Source organism: Notothenia rossii (genome assembly GCF_949606895.1).
Source record: "Notothenia rossii genome assembly, chromosome: 6".
In the NCBI taxonomy this organism is placed as follows: Eukaryota; Metazoa; Chordata; class Actinopteri; order Perciformes; family Nototheniidae; genus Notothenia; species Notothenia rossii.
In genome coordinates this window covers 4726400-4747464 of record NC_136909.1, presented here as the reverse complement: position 1 = coordinate 4747464, position 21065 = coordinate 4726400, and the positions used below count along the sequence as shown (strand labels likewise).

The 21065-nt window shown below is 40.8% G+C and overlaps 2 protein-coding genes and 1 long non-coding RNA gene across 3 annotated transcripts; 2 read left to right on the top strand and 1 right to left on the bottom strand.

Moving 5' to 3' along the window:
• Positions 1-8487: 8487 nt before the first annotated feature.
• On the bottom strand, positions 8488-19538 carry LOC307043229 (uncharacterized protein). Its single transcript, XM_079687542.1, has 6 exons — positions 19353-19538; positions 17954-18099; positions 16134-16198; positions 15599-15766; positions 8670-8774; positions 8488-8588 (listed from the first exon to the last, which is right to left on the bottom strand). Exons 1-6 carry the CDS (start codon positions 19476-19478, stop codon positions 8530-8532), a joined length of 669 nt encoding a protein of 222 aa, XP_079543668.1. The 5' UTR covers positions 19479-19538; the 3' UTR covers positions 8488-8529.
• On the top strand, positions 12883-14631 carry LOC307043228 (piggyBac transposable element-derived protein 3-like). The gene is made up of 2 exons (XM_079687541.1): positions 12883-13461; positions 13617-14631. Exons 1-2 carry the CDS (start codon positions 12996-12998, stop codon positions 14345-14347), a joined length of 1197 nt encoding a protein of 398 aa, XP_079543667.1. The 5' UTR covers positions 12883-12995; the 3' UTR covers positions 14348-14631.
• On the top strand, positions 15754-16275 carry LOC307043230. Its single transcript, XR_013809305.1, has 2 exons — positions 15754-15875; positions 16094-16275. It is a non-coding gene; the product is annotated as an uncharacterized lncRNA (long non-coding RNA).
• Positions 19539-21065: the final 1527 nt, after the last annotated feature.

Here is a 21065-nt window from a genome sequence, read left to right as displayed (position 1 = left end):
TGGATAGGAGAATTCAAAAGGACTTAGGAGAAGAGACCGCGGTACTTTAGAGAATCCGAATGCACTTTCACTATCCGACGTGTTTATGATGCGCCAGCGGACGTCATGAATGTGCGTCTGCTGCTGTGGGGAAACTATGGAAACTACAGTTTTCTATAGCGGACTACAACATTGATGTTTAATAAGAACGAGGGACTCATCTAGAGACTCTGCACCGTGCTCTGATGCTGTTGCTTTATGCTTTATGAACGTGGACAACAGAGAAACATATTCTTCATGACCAAAGTTGGAATTGAAATAAAAAAGGAAAGTGAAACTTATGCTCGTCACACTCTCCCTCCGGCCCACATCAATACAAATGATCCCAAAGATTGTATGAAAAGATCTTAAAATCAATACAAATGTATTTATTATAAACGTTAGTCCTTAAAATCTATCACTGTGTATATCACCATTCAAACATCTTTTAAAAGTTGAACAAACTCCACACAGCTCAGTAAAGACTGAAATGTTGACTTTATTTGATCATTTCAGTAAAAACTAACGTTCATATTTCTCTTTTTGATTATAATACTGATGAATGTTCAGAACAAAGCACTTTGGCAACTTACCACATACGTTTTAAAATGCTTAATAAGCACCGTAACTTTCATGATATAATTTCTCCGTCATAATCGTTTGTTTCCGTGAACGGCCTACTGTTGAGTGACGGCAAATGCTGCGGCTGCAATGCATTGTGGGGCAGCATTTGCTCCTCTCCTTTTCGTCAAGGGAGGTCCAGTGGTTCCTAAGCTAAAGGAGGTTATAAAGGAAGTTTGAAACCTCCTTTCCTTTCATTTGGAGAATTGGAACGGCACTTAACATGGCTGCCACTGACGTACTTCCGGGTCATTTCACTCGGTTAGGAAGGTTCCTAAGCTAAATGGACCGCAACCTTGGGGTCGGTCTGAAGGGGAGGGGCTTAGCTTGACCCTGGATTCAGAGGGACAGGAGGTGGAAAGGGGTGGAGGGGAGTTACGTTGAGTCACCTGAAATTACAGCTGTCTGAGAGGGGAGAGCAGATTTAAAAGGGTTAGCGGAGCGCTGTGAGAATAGAGCGAATTGATTGGTTAAGCCAGGGAGTGACGCCCCCGATCACTTATTGAGTGGAGTGGTATGGAAATAGTAAATGAATGAGTAAAGACGGTCTTCCTGGTTGAATTTGCTCTGAGCTTCATAAAAACAATAAAAATAAATGAATAAAAAAATCTAATTAATTAAGAAATTGTTAATTGAAACAAATGGGATGATTTCAGATCAGACCTGAGTACTTTTGATTTTGTTAATCCTATTATTATTATTATTATTATTATTATTATAGAAATTGTTTTAATGTATTTTTAATACATTAAAACAATTTCTATAATAATAATAATAATAATAGGATTAACAAAATCATGGGATAAAGGAAATTCCCTGAGCATATGTATTAGTTTATTTAAATATATTGGTAGTATTTTTAAAATGATGCTATATTAAAAAGACAAAAATAAATAGATTGAATTAATTAATGAATACACAAAAAAATACAATTTAAAATAATTGATAGAAATATAATTTATAATTATTAACACAAAAAATAATATTAGATAAATAATACAAATACAAATCAATAAATAAATAGATACATAACAAATCAAATGTAACATTTAATTTATAATAATTAACAAAAAATAAAAAGTAAAAAATAAATACAATTACAGCAAAAAAATAAATGACATACTAAACCAGGAGATTAAGGGAAAAGCCCTCGTGGAGTAAAAGTACAAAGTAGCATAATATGTAAATACTTAAGTAAAGTACAAGTACCTCAACATTGTACAGTACTTGAGTAAATGTACTTAGTTACTTCCCACCTCTGGTTGCTGATTATATTATTATTTTTAATGAATAATAACATATTTCCTGTAGACTTTTTAGGAAAGCAAAAAGTATTTTTCAGGATATTTTTAACAAATTGTATTTCCAAAAAGCAGTGGGGGCCTCTATGATGCTCACATATCTGGGTTATAGTATGGAGCATTCAGTATTCAGTATGGAGTATTGAGCAGGCTGTGAGATCTTCGGAGCAACAGAAGGCTTTTTCAGTGAAACGGTGACGAACACAAAGACTATAATGAGCTCCTTGTCTGTGAACTCGTGTCACATGACCACAGCCGTGCTGATTTCCCAGCAGCAACTGGCTCTCTTTATTTTATTATTGTCTGTGTTTGTGTGTGAGGATGTTGTTCCTGAACTCATCAGGGCTTCGGTCACGGGGGATCATTTTAACATTTCAGTCACAACTTGCTGACTAACAGCTCTGAGTAAAGAGAGGTTTGGTGAGGTGGAGAATTTAAGTCACATTTGGAAGTTCTTCTACTTGATTTCGTGGTACTTTTTACTTTATTCAACATCCTGCTCACCCAGGTGTATATCAGTATGTAGTGTCTCTACTTTAAAGAGTTCTCTCCTGCTGATGTTCAGGTGTATATCAGTATGTAGTGTCTCTACTTTAAAGAGTCCTCTCCTGCTGATGTCCAGGTGTATATCAGTATGTAGTGTCTCTACTTTAAAGAGTCCTCTCCTGCTGATGGTCAGGTGTATATCAGTATGTAGTGTCTCTACTTTAAAGAGTCCTCTCCTGCTGATGTTCAGGTGTATATCAGTATGTAGTGTCTCTACTTTAAAGAGTCCTCTCCTGCTGATGTTCAGGTGTATATCAGTATGTAGTGTCTCTACTTTAAAGAGTCCTCTCCTGCTGATGTTCAGGTGTATATCAGTATGTAGTGTCTCTACTTTAAAGAGTCCTCTCCTGCTGATGTTCAGGTGTATATCAGTATGTAGTGTCTCTACTTTAAAGAGTCCTCTGCTGCTGATGTTCAGGTGTATATCAGTATGTAGTGTCTCTACTTTAAAGAGTCCTCTCCTGCTGATGTTCAGGTGTATATCAGTATGTAGTATCTCTACTTTAAAGAGTCCTCTCCTGCTGATGTTCAGGTGTATATCAGTATGTAGTGTCTCTACTTTAAAGAGTCTTCTCCTGCTGATGTTCAGGTGTATGTCAGTATGTAGTGTCTCTACTTTAAAGAGTGCTCTCCTGCTGATGTTCAGGTGTATATCAGTATGTAGTGTCTCTACTTTAAAGAGTCCTCTCCTGCTGATGTTCAGGTGTATGTCAGTATGTAGTGTCTCTACTTTAAAGAGTCCTCTCCTGCTGATGTTCAGGTGTATGTCAGTATGTAGTGTCTCTACTTTAAAGAGTCCTCTCCTGCTGATGTTCAGGTGTATATCAGTATGTAGTGTCTCTACTTTAAAGAGTCCTCTCCTGCTGATGTTCAGGTGTATATCAGTATGTAGTGTCTCTACTTTAAACAGTCCTCTCCTGCTGATGTTCAGGTGTATGTCAGTATGTAGTGTCTCTACTTTAAAGAGTCCTCTCCTGCTGATGTTCAGGTGTATGTCAGTATATAGTGTCTCTACTTTAAAGAGTCCTCTCCTGCTGATGTTCAGGTGTATATCAGTATTTAGTGTCTCTACTTTAAAGAGTCCTCTCCTGCTGATGTTCAGGTGTATATCAGTATGTAGTGTCTCTACTTTAAAGAGTCCTCTCCTGCTGATGTTCAGGTGTATATCAGTATGTAGTGTCTCTACTTTAAAGAGTCCTCTCCTGCTGATGTTCAGGTGTATATCAGTATGTAGTGTCTCTACTTTAAAGATTCCTCTCCTGCTGATGTTCAGGTGTATATCAGTATGTAGTGTCTCTACTTTAAAGAGTCCTCTCCTGCTGATGTTCAGGTGTATATCAGTATGTAGTGTATCTACTTTAAAGAGTCCTCTCCTGCTGAGGTTCAGGTGTATATCCGTATGTAGTGTCTCTACTTTAAAGAGTCCTCTCCTGCTGATGTTCAGGTGCATATCAGTATGTAGTGTCTCCACTTTAAAGAGTTCTCTCCTGCTTATGTTCAGGACTGTCTCACAGGTTTCTTTACCCAGCATGCACCTGGGGTCCTGTCTGGTATTGTAGAGTTGTTGAATCAACAGGTTTTAAAATACCTGTTGAGACTCGTCCAACTCTCTCTGTGTTGATTCTCTTTGAAATCCTGCTGTAGCTCGTTTGGCTTGAATACATGTCCAAATATTTCGTGTGAATACTTCAGGTTAAAAAAAATAAAATACCAACCATTGTATGATCATATTGCATTATTGACGTCAAATAAATTCTTATTTGAAGATGTTAAATTAAATGTAGACGTCAGATAGAAGCCCCGAAGGTTTCACGCAGACCTCTTTAATGACAGATGTTTAAAACCAGATGTGCTCAGTGAAGTGTTTCGTCCTCAGCAGCTGGTTTTCAGTATGCCCTCTTCTGAATCCTCCATGTGACCTACTTTAGGAGCATATTTCGAATTCTCCACACACACACATACTTCCTGGTTGTGTTGCTGAAGCCTGAGAATGAAGGGAACAGAAAGCATGTGAGGGAGAGTTGTCATCTGCAGGGAAGTCCCTCTGATCTCAGTTCATCATTTCAACAGAAAGCCAGTTTAATAAACAATCAGACGGTTTTACAGAAGGGTGTGACTGTGTGGAAAGTGGGTTGAAAGAGTTTAAATTTGACTTTAATAAATACAATGTTAGGAAATGTAAAGGGTGGATTGGTTTGAGGTCAGGTATATACAGTACACTATAGGTGCATGAATAAATACAAAGCAATATCAATAATAAATAAATGACAAATAATAACATAGATAATAATAATTTAAAATAACCTATACCCTTAATAATCCCACCATACTTCTATTTTGTTTGGAGCATGCTGTGTTTCTACAGCATGTGGTATCTGAGGGGGTGTTGGTTGACATGGACCCAGTAGGGGGGTTATTTAAGGGTACTGGGGAGGGGGGGGGGGCGTAACTGATCCTTCAGCTGGCAATTATAAGAGTGCAAAAAGCTGTGTGTGTGAGTTGTGCGACAGATGGAGGGAGTTTCACAGAATTACTCAAACTATGGGTAAGAAAATACCAATGGAAAAAAATTCAGAGGTGAATAAAGTACTTCTCCTCTACAGTTCAGAGGTACATGGTGTACTTTCCCTCCACTTTAGTTACTTCTCAGATGTGGATGAATGATGTGAAATATAATCAAGTGTTAAATCAGACTTTAGTTCCACCTGGAGTAAATCCACAAGCTACCCTGCAGTATACAAAGTCATTCAAACTAGCTGCACCTTTACCAGCTTTGAGAACACTTTCATGATCAATCATTATAAAACATATCATATCTATTATTCTGAAATGGACCAATCTGCACAATGACTACTTTTACTGTCGCTACTTTCACTATATTTTGATGAGAATACTTTTCTACTTTTACTTGAGGAACATTTTGAATGCAGGACTTTTACTGTAACAGAGTATTCCTACACTCTGGTATTTCTACTTTTACTCAAGTACAAGATCTGAGTACTTCTACTTTTACTCAAGAACAAGATCTGAGTACTTCAACTTTTACTCAAGAACAAGATCTGAGTACTTCTACTTTTACTCAAGAACAAGACCTGAGTACTTCTACTTTTACTCAAGTACAAGATCTGAGTACTTCTACTTTTACTCAAGTACAAGATCTGAGTACTTCTACTTTTACTCAAGAACAAGACCTGAGTACTTCTACCTTTACTAAAGTGCAAGATCTGAGTACTTCTACTTTTACTCAAGAACAAGACCTGAGTACTTCTACCTTTACTAAAGTGCAAGATCTGAGTACTTCTACTTTTACTCAAGAACAAGACCTGAGTACTTCTACTTTTACTCAAGTACAAGATCTGAGTACTTCTACTTTTACTAAAGTGCAAGATCTGAGTACTTCTACTTTTACTCAAGAACAAGACCTGAGTACTTCTACTTTTACTCAAGTACAAGATCTGAGTACTTCTACTTTTACTCAAGTACAAGATCTGAGTACTTCTATTTTTACTCAAGTACAAGACCTGAGTACTTCTACTTTTACTCAAGTACAAGATCTGAGTACTTCTACTTTTACTCAAGTACAAGATCTTAGTACTTCTACTTTTACTGAAGTACAATATCTGAGTACTTCTACTTTTACTCAAGTACAAGTTCTGAGTACTTCTACTTTTACTCAAGTACAAGATCTGAGTACTTCTACTTTTACTCAAGTACAAGTTCTGAGTACTTCTCCAAATATGTGCAGACACTTTGATGGATCTGAATAACCTCACATGGTAATTCCTCCACAGCCTCAGCCCTCCTGATTTACCCAGAAGCTCCGGTGTAAAAACACTGCCCTCCACTGGCTAAACGTTAAATAATGTACACACCTTGAGTTACTGTCGCTACTTTAATTATATTTTGATGATAATACTCTTCTACTTTTACTTGAGGAACATTTTGAATGCAGGACTTTTACGTTAACAGAGTATTCCTACACTTTAATGCATCAATCATTATAAAACATATCATATAGTCTATCAGTGGTCATGGTGGTTGTAGAGCCTAACCTAACTTCTTTATTATGTTAAACACTAAAGCAAACAATATCATATTTTTATGTTGATAAAAGTATGTTTATAAATGTAAAAGTTTGATGTAGATATTTTTGCAGCACACATGTTTTATAGTACCTCAATTTATTGTACGAACAGTATTAATCTTATTAACATCTTCTAGTGTTTAATTGTCTCGTGGAATAAATGAATTAATAGAAGGATTAAGCAACGTTAAAATATCTCACTATAAAAACATCGGTGTTGAAAGCTGCCGGTTAAAGTCTAAAGGACACCAACGTCCGCCCACACACACTGACAAACAAACACAATGAGAGGCAAACCAGACCAAACGTTTCCAGAATAATCTGACACTGAGACGGTTTTTTAGTGCTACTAAAGTGCAGATTTCCTAATAAACTCAGTGCTAATGTGTGTGTGAATGTGTGTGTGTGCAAAATATGAAGAGTGGACGGTTTGGTGTGTGCACGTGCTACTGAAGTGGAGAAAGGTAGAGAAATTGGAGCAAAGTTTAGCATTTTATGGAAAAAAGTTGTAATATTTGGAGGAAAGAATAAAAAAAATGGTGATGCAGTATTTCATTTAAAAGGTTTTTAAAAGTCTTAATAAAAAAACAACACGGTCACATGACATCACGTCACCACCACTAAGCTGAAGGCGGCTAATGTTGGGCTATAAAGGAACTACAGCACGGTCACATGACTTCAGGTCACCACCGCTAAGCTAAAGGAGGCTAATGTTGGGCTATAAAGGAACTACAGCACGGTCACATGACTTCACGTCACCACCGCTAAGCTAAAGATGGCTGAACTACAGCACGGTCACATGACTTCAAGTCACCACCGCTAAGCTAAAGGTGGCTGAACTACAGCACGGTCACATGACTTCACGTCACCACCGCTAAGCTAAAGGTGGCTGAACTACAGCACGGTCACATGACTTCACGTCACCACCGCTAAGCTAAAGGTGGCTAATGTTGGGCTATAAAGGAACTACAGCACGGTCACATGACTTCACGTCACCACCGCTAAGCTCAAGGTGGCTAATGTTGGGCTATAAAGGAACTACAGCACGGTCACATGACTTCACGTCACCACCGCTAAGCTCAAGGTGGCTAATGTTGGGCTATAAAGGAACTACAGCACGGTCACATGACTTCACGTCACCACCGCTAAGCTAAAGGTGGCTAATGTTGGGCTATAAAGGAACTACAGCACGGTCACATGACTTCACGTCACCACCGCTAAGCTAAAGGTGGCTAATGTTGGGCTATAAAGGAACTACAGCACGGTCACATGACTTCACGTCACCACCGCTAAGCTAAGGGTGGCTAATGTTGGGCTATAAAGGAACTACAGCACGGTCACATGACTTCACGTCACCACCGCTAAGCTAAAGGAGGCTAATGTTGGGCTATAAAGGAACTACAGCACGGTCACATGACTTCACGTCACCACCGCTAAGCTAAGGGTGGCTAATGTTGGGCTATAAAGGAACTACAGCACGGTCACATGACTTCACGTCACCACCGCTAAGCTAAGGGTGGCTAATGTTGGGCTATAAAGGAACTACAGCACGGTCACATGACTTCACGTCACCACCGCTAAGCTAAGGGTGGCTAATGTTGGGCTATAAAGGAACTACAGCACGGTCACATGACTTCACGTCACCACCGCTAAGCTAAAGGTGGCTAATGTTGGGCTATAAAGGAACTACAGCACGGTCACGTGACTTCACCTCACCACCGCTAAGCTAAAGGAGGCTAATGTTGGGCTATAAAGGAACTACAGCACGGTCACATGACTTCACGTCACCACCGCTAAGCTAAAGGTGGCTAATGTTGGGCGTGATGACGTTTACTCGTCTCTTTTAGACACACTGTTAAAATACCTTCCCTCCACAGTTTGCAAACCTTCTCATTAGATAATAAATAAAACCACACGTTTGATGTTTTGAGTCACTTCTCTTTATTTCCTCATCTTCACTTATTCATCACCGTTGATATTCAGTTCAATCTTAACGCTCTCGCCTTCAGCGCAGAATTCTGCAGACAGAGAGAGAAGCAGTGAGATCAGTTATCTGTGAAATCTCTGTTTCATCGTTTAATCAGGTGAATTTAAAGTACCGTTCTTGGAGTCGTAGATGAACTGTGGTTCTCCGGAGAACCCGAGGCAGCTCGCCTGCTTCTTGAAATCCTCAAAGTCAGAGTCCTTCAAGGTCGCCTCTCTGCCTGCAGACAGAAACACAGAGTTAATACCTGACTTTAGGAAAGGATTTCAGCATGACTTCTACTTTTATTAAGTTTTTAAAACAAGCATGATTAAGTACTTTTAAGTCAAGAGTAATCCATCTATCTATCTATCTATCAGGTGTATAAGCTGTAAGATTCTCTTGGTCTAAGGCAGGCGTTCCCAAACTTTGCCATGCCAAGGACCCCCATATAGCATTATCCTCTGGCGGGGACCCCCCTGTTGCATATTATTTTTTAAATGATGTGTACAAGTGCCTCGCGATGGAGCATGCAGTGCGTTGCCACTACATTTGGGGCCTTCTGCCTGATCAAAGCTGTCAGTCCGCTTTCTTTGCCTGTCATAGCCCCACTGCCCCATCTGAACACACACCCACACAACGAGACCAGTCAAGTCCATTTGAGATGATGTACTCATCTAAAACTTCTCTTCATGTGGTCCTACCTTCCATTGCTTTGCAAAATAATATTTCCTCAACAAAGTTGTCTTCTGAAATAAATCTGATGGATGCAAAGCAATTCTGCGACATTTGCTGCATCCGTGCTCTCATCCAGCTGCAGAGCGAAACATTCACTAGCTCTCACTTGCTCCAAAAGCTGAGCAGATACCCAGTTTCACTCTCAGTAGCGGCAGCTCGATTCTGATTGGCTTGAAGGGCGGTCGTGTGATTCAAAAACAAAAAATATTAAAAGATTGGCATCAAAGGACACATAGATTGATAGATATGCCGTTATTAATAACATAACAAAATTAAAATAATCCCATTTCCCTCAAACTTTGCGTGACCCCCCTGGCGGCCCCCCGGGGGGTCGGGGCCCCCACTTTGAAAAACACTGGTCTAAGGGGCATTACACTATAGACTGCTTTGATGCAAGGTAATGTGTCTCTTATGGTGCAGTACAGCAATATAATATTTGACTTCAACCATCTCTGTGTCTGTGTTTTATTCATTTCTCTTCGTCTTATTCAACCCATAAGAACCTGAGGTGACGCGCATGTCACACACAATTTTAGGGTGTAGCAGGGGTGTCACTTCAAGTATACCCTTAATTTCAACTCATATAGTCCTGAAGCGACACCCAAATCACATTTCTGAAAGGTCATGTGACCATTGGGATGACCTCATGTTCAATTAGCAGCCACCTTTCCTGACTGTTTTCTCCACAAGCTAACTTCAGTCTGCCAGCTAATTTGCCCCTCTGCCCATCCTGAGGATAAAAGGTAAGATCCATCAAAGCCTATGGTTGAAATATTGGATAAGATGTTGTTTGTCGAATATAAATCATTGTTTAGACTTTTTATTTTTTATTCTGTGGTAAAAGAGCAAGTAAATATGTGTGTGACATAGACGTCACTGCAGGCATTTAGACTAAACTGGTAAAAAAAATAAGTGTTGTGACCTATATGTCACAATTAGAAAACTTGTCATTATCTGATCAGTTTACTTAATTCAATTATACTCAGTAATATATTGTTATTATATTATATATATATAGCTAGCTATAACTAGTAATAACTAGTTACTTATACTACTATCTAGCTAGCTACCTACAACATGGCAGGTTTAGGACTAACGTCATGTGGCACTTTACCTCACAGCTGGAAATGATAATTACCGTGCTGTAGGGTAAAGTGCTACCAACGTTACATGATGACATCAGCTGAAAGTCATGATTATTTTCCATATTTTCTTCTCTAGATGAACAGGAAAAATAGGTGGGATGGAGACAAGGACATCCAGAAGATCCTGGAAATAATCCTGGATGGAAACGAAAGTGAGGTGGAGGGATTAGGTGGTGAGGATGAAGATGAGGATGAATTTGATGATCCTGTCTTAGATCCTGATTATCAGGAGGAGCCATATGAGTCGGAAAGCGACATAGGGGAAGAGGAACCACCTCAACCAGAGGGAGAAGAACCTCCTAATGAAGAACCTCCGACTGCAGCATCCCACCGTTCTACTGGCCAAGAAAGATTCTTATGGCGAAAAAAAGCTTTTGAAACACCAGACCACACCTTCAAAGGAGAGAGGGTCCAACCTCCAGATGAGCTCCCCACTCCCCTGCAGTACTTCAGGAGGTTCATTACAGATGAGATGCTTGTGGCAATGATGGAGCAAACCAACCTCTACAGCGTTCAAACCTCTGCCACCCACAAGAACGTGCAGACCACAGTAAAGGAGCTGGAAATCCTAATCGGCATGTACCTGCGCATGGGACTTTGCCAGCTTCCAGGAAACCGTGTCTACTGGGAAAACGACACAAGGATTGGCATGGTCGCTGACAATAATAATAATAATAATAATAACTTTTATTTATATAGCGCTTTTCAATAACCCAAAGTCGCTTACAAAAAAAATTAAAAGTACAGAAAGGGGGTGAACAGGCAGAAGACAACATATTGGACAAGAAAATTGAACATGAACATTACATGAACAGGCAAAGGACAACACAGGGGGGGAGCAAGCATAGGACAACGAGCGAAAGACAACATAATGGAAAAGAGGAAAGAAAAAGTTGATGAATGTATGAATAAGAGATGCAGCGTGGGGTGAATAAGAGATACAGCGTGGGGTGTGAGTGAAGTCAGTGGGTTGGGGGGTAGGGTAAGTTGAAGGCTTGGGAGAAGAGGTATGTTTTCAGCTGGGTTTTGAAGGTAGACAGTGTGGGAGAGTGGCGGACAGATTAGGGGAGGGAGTTCCAGAGGCGGGGTGCTGATCTGGAGAATGCTCTGTTGCCAAATGTTTTGAGTCTTGATGGTGGTACTGTGAGGGAGAGAGTGGAGGAGGATCGGAGGGCTCGGGGGGGGTTGTAGGGGATGAGGAGGTCAGAGAGGTAGGGGGGGGCTAGGTGGTGAAGGGCTTTATAGGTGAGGAGGAGTGTTTTGAAGATGATGCGTTGTTTGATGGGGAGCCAGTGAAGAGAGCGGAGAACGGGAGTGATGTGTTCACGGGTCCGGGTGTGGGTGAGGAGGCGGGCAGCAGAGTTTTGTACCATTTGGAGTCTATGGAGGGAATGGGAGGAGATGCCAGTGAGGAGGGCGTTGCAATAGTCGAGGCGGGAGGTGATGAAGGCATGGATGAGGGATTCAGCAGCACGGGGGGGGAGGTAGTGTTTGATTTTGGCAATGCGGCGGAGGTGGAAGTAGGAGATCTTGATGATGGAGCTGACATGGGGGTCAAAGGAGAGGGTGGGGTCCAGGATAACGCCAAGATTGCGTGCCAGGGGGGAGGGGGTGATGGTCGAATTCTCAATGGTGAGTGAAATGGGTCCTGTTTTATTGAGGGTTGATCTGGTGCCTATGATGAGTAGCTCTGTTTTATCACTGTTGAGTTTAAGGAAATTGTGAGTCAGCCATGTTTTTATTGAAGAGATGCAGGTTTCGATATGGGTGAGGGGAGGGTTGTGAGGGGATTTGGTGGTGATGTAGATCTGGGTGTCATCGGCGTAACAGTGGAAATCAAGGTTGAGGTTGCGAATAATGTGACCAAGGGGGAAAAGATAGCAGATGAAGAGGAGGGGGCCGAGGACTGAGCCCTGGGGGACCCCCTGTGTGACTGGGGAGAGGGCGGATGTGTGGCCAGAGAGGGAGATGAATTGTTGCCTGTCGGTGAGGTAGGAGGTGAGCCAGTCGAGAGCGGAGCCCTCAACACCCTGTTGGCGCAGCCTTTGTAGGAGGATTGAGTGATTCACAGTGTCAAAGGCTGCGCTGAGGTCTAGTAGTAGCAGGATGTTGAGGGCACCGGAGTCTGCAGAGGAGAGGAGATCGTTGATTACTTTGACCAGGGCTGTTTCAGTGCTGTGGAGTGGGCGAAAACCAGACTGGAGGGGTTCATAGAGGTTGTTGGACTGGAGGTGGGTGTGGAGCTGGGTGGCGACAATACGCTCCAGTGTTTTGGAGAGGAATGGCAGGTTGGAGATGGGGCGGTAGTTGGAGAGGTTGGCTGGGTCAAGGGTGGGCTTTTTGAGGATGGGGGTGATGGAGGCAAGTTTGTAGATGGAGGGAACAAGACCAAGGGATAGAGATTGGTTGAAGAGGGTGGTGAGGTGGGGGATGAGGACAGGGAGGCAGGCCTTAGTTAGGGTCGTAGGGAGGGGGTCAAGAAAGCAGGTGGTTGTTTTGGATGAGGTGATGATGGCTAGGATGTGGGAGGAGTCAACAGGAGAGAAGGCAGTGAGGGGAGGGAAGGGCGGGTGGACAACATGTCACGCGACCGTTTCCAGACCCTCCTCACATCTCTCCACTTCACCGACAACGAGGCTCCATCCAACAGGCAAAAAGGGGATAAGTGCTGGAAGATCCGTCCATGGCTTGACATGTTCCGCAAACAATGTCTCCAGATCACCCCGATGGAGCACAACTCCATCGATGAACAGATGGTCTCGTTCAGAGGAACGCGCTGCCCCATCAGGCAATATGTGAAGGGCAAACCCCACCCCTGGGGATTCAAGATCTGGGCCCGTTGCTCATCCGACGGAATCCTATGTGATTTCCAGGTCTATGAAGGTGGCACTGGGAAAAGAACCACACTTGGAATGGGAGGAGATGTGGTCGTCAAGTTGTGTGAAACTCTTCCATCAGGCCAGAACTACAAAGTGTTCGCCGACAACCTCTTCTCTTCAGCCACACTGGTGCGAGAGCTTCGTCAGCGGCAGATCTTCTACACAGGTAACACACACACACACACACACACACATACATACACGCACACACACACAAACACACACACACACACACACACAGGTAATAACAACATACCTATGGTCTCATTCTCCTTTGTTTCTAGTTTTGACTCATCTTGTCTTATTCTTTATGTATTACAGGAACAGTCCGCAGCAATCGCCTGGCTGGATGTCAGCTTGAGGATGACAAGAGTCTTGCCAAGAGAGGCAGAGGATCTTTCGATTGCCGGGTGGAGAAAGAGGGGTCCATGGCCATAGTAAAGTGGCATGACAACAGACCTGTCACCTTGATCTCCTCTCAAACAGCAGTGGAACCACAAGACAAAGCTAGGCGCTGGAGCAAACCCCAGAAGGCATTCCTTGACGTCATCCGGCCCAATGTCGTCAAAGAGTACAACACCTTCATGGGGGGGGTGGATCTCATGGATAGATGCCTTCTCCGGTACAAATACCACATGAGATCACGGAGATGGTACATCTACCTCTTCTGGCACACCATCATGGTAGCCCTGGTCAACGCGTGGCTGATCTACAAGAACGACTGCAAGCTGATCGGTGAGAGAGCACTGAATCTAAGAAGATTCCAGGCAGAGGTGGCAACTTGCCTCATCCTCATCCAGGCAAGAAGGGGGCGCCCATCACTTGACATGAACACTCCATCTCCTTCAGCACCTCCCACGAGAAAGAGAGTCCGTGTTGGAGTTCCTGATGATGTCCGTAAGGACCACTTTGGACACTGGCCCGTGAAATCTACCAAGCGTGGCCGCTGCACAGTCTGCAAAACAAATGCAACCACCACCCTGTGTGAGAAATGCGACGTGCGTCTCTGCTTCACAGAAGAGAGAAACTGCTTCAAAGGCTACCATTTCTAAACAGCCAGCAGTAGGCTTGGAAAGGATAGTGTAGGATGACTGGGAGGAGAAGAGGAACGGGAAGTTGTTGAGATTTAGGTGTTGTGGAATTAAAAATATTCCTGGTGATTATTGACACTCTGTTTCACGTGTTCCAAATGGTTCCAAATCTACCAGGCAACATGTTTTCTATTGTTCAGATTGTACTTTTCCTGCTGTTGATCTGAAATAATTTCTAGCCGGACATTGTTTTTTTTATTATTCAAGTGGCATTGGATGTTGATAAAAATAAAAAGTCAGCTACATTCTCAGTCTGATTAATTTTAGACAAATGAAGATTGACATTGACCTAACAGACAAAGATCCACCTCTCACCTGGTCCAGTTTGAAATGTCAGACACCTGGTGTGAAAAATGAATGAATGGCACTTGTTCTACACTAGTAATACATGGCATATTACATATAATAGATATAATACATATTGTATTGTCTCTTGAGGACAGTGTGGGACATGGACATGGTCTTTGAATAGAGTGCAATTGCGTTATCAACACAGGTGAGTCAGGTGAGCACTAATGATCAGTCCCTTGCTGCAGGTGTGGTGCTCTGGCGACAACACTTGACCTTTATTTGATGATAACTCCTTCTGGGAAGGTCTTATGGACCTTGGGGAATGGACTTGATATAATTGTTCCTTGGGAAATGTAGATGATAAAAAACATATGGCATGCCTAGGTGTAGAGATGTTTGGTGGGGGCACTTTTGGGGCCAATAATGGCATGCGGGCACTTTTGGGGGCAATCGGAAAATGCAAATACTCCTTTCTCTCTCTGTGCTCTTTCTGAGATGGTTTGACCATGACTAAGTCATCTGAAATGGATTCCATTCCTTCTCAGCTTTCCAACCATACATAATATGCCTATGGTAACATCTTTGGAAGCTTCAGAGTTAATGGAATGTGCTCAGGAATGTCAGAAATGTCAGAAAACACTGTACATTTAATAATTTAATTTAACAATCAAATAAGACTGCAGTGACACTGATGTCACTTTTCAGATCTCTGTCATCTGGTGGTGGAATTTAGATTTTTTTTTTAGACATGTGTTCTATGTGCTCTATTCAACCTGTGTTATGCTCCCACTAATTTTTATTGAGCCAGAAATTGGTCCAGGTTCTTATGGGTTAATGTTGTGAGTGTTACATCGGATCCACGACAAGGGTTAGGTAGAGGTTAAGTAATAATACATTATTATTTCCTGTCATGCTTCCTACCTAACAGATAGACACAGCGCACGTTGACCTCCTCCGCTGTCACCGTGATGTTGAGTTTCAGCAGCTTGACCACGGCGTCCATGTTTTTGGCCGTGGTGTTCATACTGAGGACCAGACATCCATCACAGCCCGGCAGCAGGTGGAAGGTGGTTGAGAAGACGTTCCCCACTGAAAACAGAGAATACCTGATTACACAGGTGAGATACAGAGCTATGCAGGAAACTGAGGCTGTACCTGGGATACATCAAAGATTCAAGATTCTCAGCAAGGAGCTCAGGTCAGAAGAATTTCATTGCCATTTCTCCACTTCTCTCATAGCTATGTGCATAGGACAATAAATCCTTTGAATTTGAATGACCCGTCAGCATGCTAACATCGCTTCTCATTGGATAACTTTAAAATCGCACTGTACTTTGTACATTTATTTATTATGGTCTCGAGTTAACTTGTGTTATAAATGTGGGCCCTGTGGACCTCTGTCTTTCCTTCTGGCAGTTTCAGTCGCCTAAAAGAAGTGTCAGATTGTGAAACTCACCTGACGCTGAGGCTGTGTCGCTCTCAATAGTTAAGTTGGCAGATGTTGACATGCAGACACCATTCCTGAGGAGAAAGAGGAGGCGGTGAGTTTATCGCTGAGTCTAAATCATAGACTGTATATATTAGGGATGCACCGAATATTCGGCCGCCGAAAATTATCGGCCGAAAATGGTTAAAAAGGCTCTTTCGGCTTTCGGCCGAAAGGGTTTTAGCACCGAAAAAATATCACCGAATGTCAGGGAACAGGGTTACGTTGGTAAGCTAACGTGTTGCTGTGATGACGTAATCAAAAGGCGGCGACAAGCACGGCGCGGGACCATTCTCGCGGCTGGCTCACAGCCAACATGTCTGGCGCTTGGAGATATTTAAAAATATCAGAGAAAGAGGCGCGGATTGCGATTTGTAAAACGTGTTCAGCTGACATTTCTCGAGGGGGTGTAACTGCAAAGACTTTCACCACTTCGGGATTACTCCACCACTTGAAATCAAAACACCCGGATAAATATGCGGACTATGATCAAATCACAAGCACTGACAGCGAGAGACTGTTCAGCGCTGCCTCTCATGTGCTTGATGAGAAGAGGAACAGACTTATGGCTGATAAAGCAGAGAAGCTACTGTTCATTAAAAATGACCTCCCACTTTTCCTTAATAAGTAGACAAGGCTGGCTTATCATAAGCTTATCTAGTTCTACATGTCTACTCTATACCCACTTTCCTGAAAAATGTTCATTGTGAGTTATAATTCACCATCTCAGGTTATCATTAGGGGGAAATGACAGCAGCACAGTGTTCAATATATTGTACTTTCGGTATCTAAATGATACAATGTGGTTTACATTGCTCATGAGGACAGACCACCTTATTTGCAGATTCTTGAAATTGTCATTTAATTTGTAATTGATTGTGGATTTTTTATCCAGTTTTCACTTTATGTATCTTTATACAATGTTTACTACTTTGCTTATGAAATTGAATTGTAATTTCATTTGTAAATAGTTACATTCATGTGGATTTATCCAGTTTGCACATTTGTATGCATGCACTTATAGGTGCATTTGTTGTTGTTGAAGGCCTGGCTGTTAGTCTTTATTTACACTATTTTGTTGTAGCCCTACTGGCCTAGATGTTTATGCAGTTTTAAAGCACCTTGGCTTTGTTCTGAATGCACTTTGTTGTAGTTATCCTACAGAGAAAAGAAAATGCACTTGACTTGGAATTAATGTACTGTATGCATTCAAAAGTGCTGAATAAATGTTTTATGGACCCATAATAGTGATTATTATTTAAGTTAAGTTTTGCCATAATCATGTCTTTTTCCATAATCAGGTAGCTGAACAACATTGGTAAAAAATGTATACATTATATATATATATTTCTCTTAATCATTTTCGGCCTTTCGGCTTTCGGTTTTCGGCCAACTGTTTCCTATTTTCGGTATCGGTTTCGGCCAAGAATTTCCCATTCGGTGCACCCCTAGTATATATAAAGGTCTGAATGTCAATATGAAGAAACCTGATTTGTTCAGAGCACGAGAACTGAGATGTATTTCAAATCAGGAGAGCATTCACTGATTAATCAGAGTATCATCTGCAGAGCTGTTGAATTGGGTTCTACAGAATCAAAATCAGGTTTATCACCAGGTAGGTTGACACGTACGAGGAATTTGACTTGGTGCATACATAAAAGTAAAACGAAAATTAAAAACACAGATAGAGAACTATTATACTATATCATTAAAATGATAAGAAATATAGTGAATGATCTTGGTTTTTCCTGGTATTTGTTATTATATTTTGCATGAGTGCAGATGCTCACAGTTTGTCGTCGTGGACTAAAACGATCCCGTTGGGGTCGGACGGAGACGGGCTGATGTTCCACCAGGAGCTCTCCATGTGCTTCATGATGGCGCCAAAATCTACACTATCTGAGTAACCCACCAGGAAGTGGGACCTGTTGTACATCTACACACACACACACACACACACACACACACACACACACACACACACACACACACACACACACACACACACACACACACACACACACACACACACACACACACACACACAATTAACCCTGCCCCAAAAAAGAGAGGATAAGGGCCACATGTGAACCTTTTTGAGGTTTGACCAGCGGTGCATTTTTTTGTATGGTTCAAACTAAAAATGTATCAAAAAAGTTGGAATTCTGAAAAAAAGTTGGAATTCTGAGAAAAAGTTGGAATTCTGAAAAAAAGTTGGAATTCTGAGAAAAAGTAAAAAATGAAATTCTGAGAAATAAATAATAAAAGGTTAGGGGAGGCCCTGATCCTCTGCAATAGATGTTCCTTGTGTTGTGAGAAATATGTTATTTATTTTGTATTGTGCATAAGCGTTTTAATTATTACCAGGGTTGGGAGGGTAACTTTAGTTAATAATCTGTTACTAGTTATCTGTAAAAGTGTCACAATATAAAAGTAATTTTACCTGATCACTTCACCTGATTATAAAATGCAATACAAAGACATTAATGGGAATATTTCATCAACCTGCATTCAGCACATTCAGGCAGTAGCCACAATGAAACACATCAGCACATACTACAGTTTAGAAAGCAGAAATAAAATCTGAGCTCCGTTTTAGTTTCATTCACAGTTTTGCACATTGAACATTTTAAAAAACATTTCGGAAAACTTGAAATACAAATAATAATTGTCCTTAGAATCCACTGAAGTGTCGTGTTTAACCCTGTTCACCTGTAGTGTAACAGGTGGAAAGTAACACACCACTGCAAGTACATTTAGTACTTAAGTGCTGTTTTGACATATTTGTACTTTACTTGATATTTAAATTTAATGCTACTTTATACTTCTACTGTACATATACAAATATGCTGATATAGATAATGCAGTAGCCTACTTAACTGTACTAATAAGCTATACAGTATTTAAAGTATATAAAGTTGGTCCACATTGAGAACACTACTAAACTAAAACAGCCGGCTAATAAAATAACCTCAATAATATTACTGTTGAGATATATAAGTGAAACTATTCTGCACTTTATATTATTCTGAAATAATGTACGTGAAGTATATTTTGATAGTCATACTTTTGCACTTTTACTTTTAGTGGAGTATTTTAAGACCATATTATTTGTAGTTAAGTTAAGGTTCTGAGTACTTCTTCTTACAGTGACTAACGGTGAATAAAGGAACCAGAGGGGGGTCTTACCACGGAGGGGTCCGCCAGAGAGAGAGGCGTCACCAAGGGCCGGCATTCTTCAGGAGTCAGAGCCCAGCTGCTCAGAAACAGCCCGGATACCAGCAGGAGACCTCGGAGACACATGATGCTAACCATGCTAAAGATGCTAACGATGCTAACGAAGCTAACGGTAAAGCAACCTACGACTGAGCCTCAGCTGCTCAGGCTTTTATAGCAGCTCATTGGTTTCCCAGTATTAACATTTTTCTGCACAGTCATGCTTGTGATATTTGGCCCTGTTTGTGCATGAATGATTCACTGATAGTTAAACAGAGACTGACTCCTGCTGCCATACTGCTGGAAATGTCAACATTAAAATGTTAACTAATATTTTACAAACGACAGATTCTGATGCTGCCTTTAACGATAATCTGCTAAAATATTGTAGATTAACCCTTTAAAAACCCTACTCATAAGCACTACCATAATAACATATTAACACAGAGTACCACAATTTAATAATAAGACTTATTAAACGGCTTGGTTGAATACTTTATTCTGATTGGTCAGTTTGGACATTCCAGAGGTTGTTAATTCTTGCTAACAGACTGTTGCTAAGGAAAATACACTGTTGCTAAGGAGAACAGAGAGTTGGAGAACAGACAGCTGCTAAGGAGACAACCGAGTCTCACGGCATTTCGTGTTATAGTCACAACATTTAATCTATTGATTTGTGTTCGGTGTTAATGCGATATGAAATCCGAAAAACTTTAAAAAGTCATCATATAACGGCATTGTAATACACGGTTCGGCTGCATTACATATTACAGATCTGCCGTAGTTCTTTATTTATAGAGCCCTGATGAGAAGACTTCTGGACAAACTTGAAGAGCTGCCGCCGAAACTGAATACTTAACGTGGATCATAAATATCAATCAACAATTAAACATCTTCAATTTCTCTTCACACAATACGTCTCCTTGCAGTATCAACACTAATTCGGCTGGCTTTTACATTTGACCTAATTCGTAGATAGGTTATATTTACACCATAACGGTGCACAGCTGATATAAAAGGACTTTTAGTTTTTAAAGATATTAATGATTTTCTTTGAATATAAGAATGTAAATACTGAGTCTGAAATAGTATAGCAATATGCTGTACTATGTGAAAACATGAATAAAACTACACATCTTCAGATGTTGTACATACATAAGTGTCCTACACTAATAATACAAAGTTATTATAGCTGTGTGTACCTTGTGTGCACCGCCTAGTGGTTAAAGCACGTTATTGAATTATTGTTTTTATGTGTTATATTTGATGAAAAGTAAGTAAGTGAAGTACATACTTTCAATGATAGAAGGTCAATGATAGAAATATAGAATATAAAAAATCAAGAAGATACTATAAGTGATCTCTACAATAAAACAGTTTAGTGCAGGACGTACAAAGATATTAATATGAGGAGGTGCAAAACAGAAAAACGAATTAACCTTTATTCAAACATTAAATAATACTTTAGATTAAGGTCCTCTTTTAAATAAGAAAACAGTTTTGGGGGTATCTATCTACAGATAAATATTAAGCATGACAAAGTACTTAACGTAATATATTGCTTTCCTGCAATGTTAACTATGTTGAAGCACTTATTTTAACTGATATTATACACATTAATTATACTCTTATGTATGTAGATAGTATAAGAAATGTGCAGAATATGACAGTTTAATGGTGGAGGTA

What these genes read in the sequence shown, in the direction of transcription:
- LOC307043229 (XM_079687542.1), bottom strand. Translation starts at nt 19,478, where the DNA reads ATGGTTAGCATCATGTGTCTCCGAGGTCTCCTGCTGGTATCCGGGCTG. An exon ending in CTCTGGCGGACCCCTCCGTG is followed by an intron (nt 18,100 to 19,352) that starts GTAAGACCCCCC and finishes GTGTGTGTGTAG; the next exon opens with ATGTACAACAGGTCCCACTT. An exon ending in CATCTACGACTCCAAGAACG is followed by an intron (nt 8,589 to 8,669) that starts GTACTTTAAATT and finishes CTCTGTCTGCAG; the next exon opens with AATTCTGCGCTGAAGGCGAG.
- LOC307043228 (XM_079687541.1), top strand. Translation starts at nt 12,996, where the DNA reads ATGTCACGCGACCGTTTCCAGACCCTCCTCACATCTCTCCACTTCACC. An exon ending in GCGGCAGATCTTCTACACAG is followed by an intron (nt 13,462 to 13,616) that starts GTAACACACACA and finishes TATGTATTACAG; the next exon opens with GAACAGTCCGCAGCAATCGC.